This window comes from Orcinus orca, chromosome 14 (genome assembly GCF_937001465.1).
Source record: "Orcinus orca chromosome 14, mOrcOrc1.1, whole genome shotgun sequence".
Taxonomy (NCBI): Eukaryota; Metazoa; Chordata; class Mammalia; order Artiodactyla; family Delphinidae; genus Orcinus; species Orcinus orca.
In genome coordinates, this window is record NC_064572.1 from 31,805,057 (window position 1) to 31,813,079 (window position 8,023).

The window sequence follows — 8,023 nt, forward strand, 5'->3', positions numbered from 1 at the left end:
CGCCTGCCGATGCAGGGGACACGGGTTCGTGCCCCGGTCCGGGAAGATCCCACATGCCGTGGAGCAGCTGGGCCTGTGAGCCATGGCCGCTGAGCCTGCGCATCTGGAGCCTGTGCTCCGCAACGGGAGAGGCCACAACAGTGAGAGGCCCGCGTACCGCAAAAAATAAAAATAAAAAATAAGGGCATCTGGAGCTTCCCCTAATGATTTGAAGAGTTGGTGGCTATATAAAGTTTGGATAGACATTTCAAAGGAAGGACCACAAAGATCATCACAAAATGCTTCAGGCATCTTGGAGGCATTTTAAGGTGACGCAGGGATTGTATGAATGAGAAAGCAGGTAAAGTGTTAGGCCCCCAGATGACATGCCCAGGGAAGTCATGGAGTGAAATTACAGTGGAAAGTATAGGGAAGATGCACACTGAGGGAAGCCAGAACACAGTGGATCCAGTCCTGTCCTGGGTGAGATGTCTCCTGAGGGACAAACCTCTGGCTCCTGGAATCAGTCTATGCAGAGAGGGGGCAGTGAGCAGGATTTGTTTGACTAAAGGAATCTTCATGGAGACCTCATATCTATGGGGTCCTTAAAGGCAGTCTTTGGAGAAGCACATAAGGAAAGCAAATGATTGGCCTGAAAGCAAGGTGATAGAAAAATGAAGGAAGGCACTCTGACCCCAGGTTAGTGCTACACGTGGGGAAAGAAAGGGAGCAATTTAAGAAGCAGGTGAAATTTGTAAAAACTTATTTGTCCCAATGCAATGTGGTAACCTGGACCAGAAAAAGGACATAAGTACACAAAAATCTGAACAATGTCTGAATTTACGTTTATAGTACAGTACTAATGTTAATTTCTTAGTTTAGTTTTAGTTTTTTTTTTTTTTGGTGGTACGCGGGCCTCTCACTGTTGTGGCCTCTCCCGTTGCGGAGCACAGGCTCTGGACACACAGGCTCACCGGCCACGGCTCATGGGCCCAGCCGCTCCGCAGCATGTGGGATCTTCCCGGACCGGGGCACGAACCTGTGTCCCCTGCATCGGCAGACAGACTCTCAACCACTGCGCCACCAGGGAAGCCCAATTTCTTAGTTTTGACAAGTGGATCATTCTTAGGTGTATGTAAGGTGTTAATATTAGGGCAAGGTGAGTGAAGTTCAGACAGGAACTCTCTCTTTGCAAATTTTCTGTAAATCTAAAATTATTTCAAAATAAAGTTTTTTAAAAGGTAAAAGCTCCAGTCCAAAGGCATTTAAAATGAAATGGAAATAAGTAAATATATCAATCAGGTATATATTATATCTAAGATGTATGCATACATATGTGTTTATATGCACATATATATGTGCATATATATGTGTTTATAAAGGTGTGAATTTTAAAGTTCGGGAGAATTTACACCAATGTGTTATTAACCCTAGGTCATATTATAACTAGGATGTGGATGCTATAGGTTATTGATTCTTTTCTTTATAGTTTTTTGTATTGTCTGAATATTTTAAAATAAAAATGTGTAAATGTTATAATTATGAGAAAAATACCTCATCTGGGTCTGCCTGAAAGAACAGGGTGCCAGGCGCAGAAACTTCCCTGGATGTCTTGCACAGATTCCAACCCCCACTGGGTCCCAGGCTCCATTTCTCCCAGGGCCAGGTTTGAGCAAATCTCCTGCAGATGAGCAGCCTTCCTCTCCCTCTGCGAGGTCATCGGTGAAAATGCTTGGTCCTGTGGGTGTTCAGGGAGAAGCACTGATACTCTTATTGGTGGTCAGAGCGCTATGAGCATGTTCACATTCTGCCTGTTACTGGGCATATATGGGATGCAGAGTGTGGACTGTATGTATAGACTGATAGTGTTTATTCCACCTTTCTCTCTCTTTTTTTTTAACATCTTTATTGGAGTATAATTGCTTTGCAATGGTGTGTTAGTTTCTGCTGTATAACAAAGTTAATCAGCTATACATATACATACATCCCCATATCTCCTCCCTCTTGCGTCTTCCTCCCACCCTCCCTATCCCACCCCTCCAGGTGGACACAAAGCACAGAGCTGATCTCCTTGTGCTATGCGGCTGCTTCCCACTAGCTATCTATTTTACATTTGGTAGTGTATATATATATATATATATATATATATATATATATATATATATATATATATATATATCCATGCCACTCTCTTACTTCGTCCCAGCTTACCCTTCCCCCTCCCCATGCCCTCAAGTCCATTTTCTATGTCTGCGTCTTTATTCCTGTCCTGCCCCTACATTATTCAGAACCTTTCTTTTTTTTTTTTTATGATTCCATATATATGTGTTAGCATACGGTATTTGTTTTTCTCTTTCTGACTTACTTCACTCTGTTTGACAGTCTCTAGGTCCATCCACCTTGCTACAAATAACTCAATTTTGTTTCTTTTTATGGCTGAGTAATAGTCCATTGTATATATGTGCCACATCTTCTTTATCCATTCATCTGTCGATGGACACTTAGGTTACTTCCATGTCCTGGCTCTTGTAAATAGAGCTGCAATGAACATTGTGGTACATGACTCCTTTTTTTTTTTTTTTTGTGGTATGCGGGCCTCTCACTGTTGTGGCCTCTCCCGTTGTGAAGCACAGGCTCCGGACGCGCAGACTCAGCAGCCATGGCTCACAGGCCCAGCCGCTCCGCGGCATGTGGGATCTTCCCGGACTGGGGCACGAACCCGTGTCCCCTGCATCGGCAGGTGGACTCTCAACCACTGTGCCACCAGGGAAGCCCCATGACTCTTTTTGAATTATGGTTTTCTCAGGGTATATGCCCAGTAGCGGGATTGCTGGGTCATATGGTAGTTCTATTTTTAGTTTTTTGAGGAACCTCCATACTGTTCTTCATAGTGGCTGTATCGATTTACATTCCCACCAACAGTGCAAGAGCGTTCCCTTTTCTCCACACCCTCTCCAAAATTTATTGTTTCTAGATTTTTTGATGATGGCCATTGTGACCAGTGTGAGGTGATACCTCATTGTAGTTTTGATTTGCATTTCTCTAATGATTAGTGGTGTTGAGCATCCTTTCATGTGTTTGTTGGCAATGTGTATATCTTATTTGGAGAAATGTCTATTTAGGTCTTCTGCCCATTTTTGGAGTGGGTTGTTTGTTTTTTTGATATTGAGCTGCATGAGCTGCGTGTATATTTTAGAGATTAATCCTTTGTCCATTGATTCGTTTGCAAATACTTCCTGCCATTCTGAGGGTCGTCTTTTCATCTTGTTTATGGTTTCCTTTGCTGTGCAAAAGCTTTTAAGTTACATTAGGTCCCATTTGTTTATTTTCGGTTTTATTTCCATTTCTCTAGGAGGTGGGTCAAAAAGGATATAGAGTGTTCTGCCTATGTTTTTCTCTAAGAGTTTTATAATGTCTGGCCTTACATTTAGGTCTTTAATCCATTTTGAGTTTATTTTTGTGTATGGTGTTAGGAGGTGTTCTAATTTCATTCTTTTACATGTAGCTGTCCAGTTTTCCCAGCACCACTTATTGAAGAAGCTGTCTTTTCTCCATTGTATATTCTTGCCTCCTTTGTCAAAGATAAGTTGACCATATGTGTATGGGTTTACCTCTGGGCTTTGTATCCTGTTCCATTGATCTATATTTCTCTTTTTGTGCCAGTACCATACTGTCTTGATTACTGTATCTTTATAGTATAGTCTGAAGTCATGTAGCCTGATTCCTCCAGCTCTGTTTTTCTTTCTCAGGATTGCTTTGGCTATTCGGGGTCTTCTGTATTTCCATACAAATTGTGAAATTTTTTGTTTTAGTTCTGTGAAAAATGCCATTGGTAATTTGATAGGGATTGCATTGAATCTGTAGACTGCTTTGGGTAGTATAGTCATTTTCACAGTGTTGATTCTTCCAATCCAAAAACATGGTATATCTCTCCATCTGTTTGTATCATCTTTATTTTCTTTCCTCAGTGTCTTATAGTTTTCTGCATACAGGTCTTTTGTGTCCTTACGTAGGTTTATTACTAGGTATTTTATTCTTTTAGTTGCAGTGGTAAATGGGATTGTTTCCTTAATTTCTCTTTCAGATGTTTCGTCGTTAGTGTATAGGAATGCAAGAGATTTCTGTGCATTAATTTTGTATCCTGCTACTTTACCAAATTCATTGATTAGCTCAAGTAGTTTTCTGGTACCATCTTTAGGATTCTCTATGTATAGTATCATGTCATCTGCAAACAGTGACAGTTTTACTTCATCTTTTCTGATTGGATTCCTTTTATTTTTTTTTCTTCTCTGATTGTTGTGGCTAAAACTTCCAAAACTGTGTTGAATAATAGTGGTAATAGTGGGCAACCTTGTCTTCTTCCTGATCTTAGTGGAAATGCTTTCAGTTTTTCACCATTGAGAACGATGTTGGCTGTGGGTTTGTCATATATGGCCTTTATTATGTTGAGGTAAGTTCCCTCTATGCCTACTTTGTGGAAGGTTTTTATCTTCCTTTCTCTTTTGATCTTTAGTATTTCTTAATTACAAAAGTAATTAATAGATGTGCCCTCTAACAAATTTAGAAAATATGAATGTGTAAGTAAAAAAGTAGAAATCCCCCATATATGGCTCAAGCACGTTTTCAAAAATAGACTTTTTTAAAGACAAGTTTTAAATTTACAACAAAATTGAGTGGAAGGTACAGAGATTTCCCATATACTCCCTACTCCAGTATCAACATCCCCCACCAGAGCGGTATATTTGTTACAATTGATGAACCTGTGCTGACACATCATGATCACCCAAAGTCCATAGTTGACATTAGGGTTCACTCTTGGTGTTGTACATTCTATGGGTTTTGACAAATGTATAGTGACATATATCCACCATTTTCATATCATACAGCGTAATTTCACTGCCCTAAATATCCTCTGTGCTCCACCGATTCATTTCTCCCTTGAAATTTTTCATATCGGTAAATGTATATATTTGTCATTCCTTTGAATGGTTACATAGTATTCCATTGAATCATGTACCATAATGTAGGCATTTTCTAAGCCTCTGCTAATACAAATGCATCTATGCACATACTTGCACCTGTATCTTGGGCAGTCATGCTATTTCTGTGGGAGAGATTCTTTCCGTGGGACTATTGAGTCACACGTTTACAATTTTGAAAGAAATCGCCCTCTAAAGGCATTCGTTCATTCAACAAATATTTATTGGGTACTATTTTGCATCAGACATTTATGAGACCCTAGGAATTCAGCTATGAATAAAACAGACAGAGTTCCTAGTAGAGGACGTTATCACTAAACAAATAATCACACAAACCAATATTATTGCAATTGTAACTTCTCTGAAAGAAAAGAAAAGTTTGTTGGAGAATGTAGACAGAGGAACCTAATTTATACCGGGGGTTCAGAGACAGCCTCCATCAGGCTGAGAATTCAAGGATGAATAAGAATAGGAAGAGTGGGGGTCCGGGAGATAACTGGGAGAGAAGGGGCCTTCCAGACAAAGGGAAGGCCTGTTTGGAGGCCCTGAGGTGGACAGTGTGCTGAGTTGGAGGAACATGAGGGCCAGTGTCAGGGAAATAATCCAGAAGCGAGGCTAAGGAGGAAGGCTGGGCCAGGCCATGCTTGGTCCTCTAGGCTGCCTGATTTACAGTCTCCCTAACAGAGCAGGAAGGGTTCCATTTCCTGTACCTTTGAGACCAGCAATGCTTAGAGGTGTTTTCTTCCCTCCGCTCTATTACTGTGTGAACATTCCTTGATTGTGGCCATGCCTTGATTTTCAATACGAGTCTTTTTGAGAAGTGTGTAACAGCTCACGTTGAGATTGCCAGATTCAAAATACACATCAAATGTACTTCACAAAGTTAACCAAATTCCCCAAATCCCTGTGCATCCCAGCATATTTATTCTATTTTAGGACTTAAAGTATGAGAGAAATTTCCTGTTTCTGTAAAACCAATCTGTTCATCTAAAGCAAATCATACTTGTTCCATTCAGCTCACGTTCCAGAAGCTCTCTCTGGGGGTCCTGGATCCTGCCTTGTTCCAGCCAATGAAATGCAAGACCTGTGTGGGAGGAAGAGTGCTGGGCAGCTGGCCTTTTCGAGTCACGCTTTCAAGTTCCACTCTTGTTACTGCAGGTGCTGCTGTCAAATACAGGCGTCCCAGTCTGTGTGTCCCCTCTGGGCTCCCACAGCATCCTGGGATAAACCTGTCATTGCAAGGTCCACACTGTTATTTAATCTTTCCTATTGGTGCTCAGTAAGTGTTTATGGAACAGATATATTGCATTAGCCGAAGGTAGAAAACATCTAAATCATGGTGTATCATTTAATGGCATACTATGTAAGCATCAAAAAGGACGGGGTAGATATATATTTACTGATGTAGAAAGATGTCCATGAGCTACTAGGTGAAAAAAGAAAGTTACAGAACACAAATAGTACAGCCTTCTTTTTCTTTTTTAAAATTGTACACACACATATATACTTACATATATGGAAGACGTTTATGTTTTTATTTATACATTTCTGTATTGTCTGAATTTGTTACAGTGCACAGATGTGAGTTTTGTAATTAAAATGAATAAAGGAATGGATGAACAAGGGACTTTTTAGGATTTTCAGAGGGGTGAACGGAAAAGAAAACTCACTCTTTAGGTTCCTCTCCCTGACCTATTTACCAAGTCTGAGACTTGTTCTTTCAACTTCTGTTTGAATAGTATTTTTTTAAAAAATTACTAAAAGGGACTTCTCTGGTGGCACAGTGGTTAAGAATCCGCCTGCCAATGCAGGGGACATGGGTTCAAGCCCTGGTCTGGGAAGATCCCACATGCCGCGGAGCAACTAAGCCTGTGTGCCACAACTACGGAGCCTGTGTTCTAGAGCCCGTGAGTCACAACTATTGAGCCCGCGTGCTACAACTACTGAAGCTCGCATGCCTAGAGCCCATGCTCTGCAACAAGAGAAGCCACTGCAATGAGAAGCCCACGCACAGACAAAAAGAGTAGCCGCCGCTCGCCACAACTAGAGAAAGCCCACGCGAAGCAATGAAGACCCAACGCAGGCAAAAATAAATAAATAAAATAAATTAAAAAAATTTTTAAATTACTAACGGGTGTTTATAATATAATAAGTAAAAAACAGGCTCAGAAAACCTGAGAAAAAATTTGTATATGTATAGAAAAAGGTCTCAGAGCAAACTGCTTATAGAGCTATCCCTGAGTATGGGGTGGATTAAGGGAAACCTTTATTTCTATTGCTTGAATATTTTGCAATATGTTTATATTTCTTTTATATATATAATAATAAAGGGTTAATTTCCTTTTTTTTTTTTACTATTTCCGTACTTCCTTTTCATTCAAGATTTATTCATTCATCCAGTAAATATTTACTGAGCAACCGCTATCAGCCTGACACAGTGCTAGAAGTTTTTCTTCACTTTTTAAAGTAAAAAAAAACTTTTTTAAATCTAGCCATTCTAGTAAGTGGCACCTAACTTTTTTAGTTTTGATTTGCACTTCCCTAATAACTAATGAGGCTGATCATCTTTTCATGTGCTTATTGACCATTTGTATGACTCCTTTAGAGAAATGTCTATTCAAATCCTTTGCCTTATTTATTTATTTATTTTTTTGGCCACACTGCATGATTTGTGGGATTTTAATTCCCTGACCAGGGATCAAACCTGGGCCCTCCACAGTGAAAGCGCCGAGTCCCAACCCACTGGACCTCCTGGGAATTCCCCAGAGGATTTTCTTCTTAAGTAGCTCATGGTCTAGTGGAGAAGACTCACAAGAAAACAGTGCGATGTGAGAAGATGTATAACACTAAGTGTTATGGGGGTCTCCATCTGCCAGGAGAGTCAAAGAATGACCAGGGAGCGTTTCGCAGAGGAAATGGTGCTTAGGCTCAGTCTTAAAGAATGAGGAGGTGGTTGCCATTTGGACAAGGTGAGGAAGGGTATTCCACAGGAAGAGAATACCTTGTATGAAAACACCTTTTATAAAAATCTAGAGGAGTGGGCTTCCCTGGTGGCGCAGTGGTTG

General features: G+C 40.5%; 1 protein-coding gene across 6 annotated transcripts in view; it reads left to right on the plus strand.

The window, feature by feature from the left end:
* The window catches only part of PLAU (plasminogen activator, urokinase), a 33,949-nt gene extending 26,693 nt beyond the window's left edge, over positions 1 to 7,256 (plus strand). For 4 of the 6 annotated variants that reach the window (XM_049697373.1, XM_049697374.1, XM_049697376.1 and 1 more), the window contains one exon: positions 5,975 to 7,256. In XM_049697373.1, the coding sequence (XP_049553330.1) occupies positions 5,975 to 6,241 (267 nt within the window). In that variant the 3' untranslated portion in view covers positions 6,242 to 7,256. The remainder of the gene's footprint in view (positions 1 to 5,974) is intronic. The other 2 variants (XM_049697371.1, XM_049697372.1) reach the window with 2 other exon arrangements.
* The last annotated feature ends 767 nt before the right edge of the window (positions 7,257 to 8,023 follow it).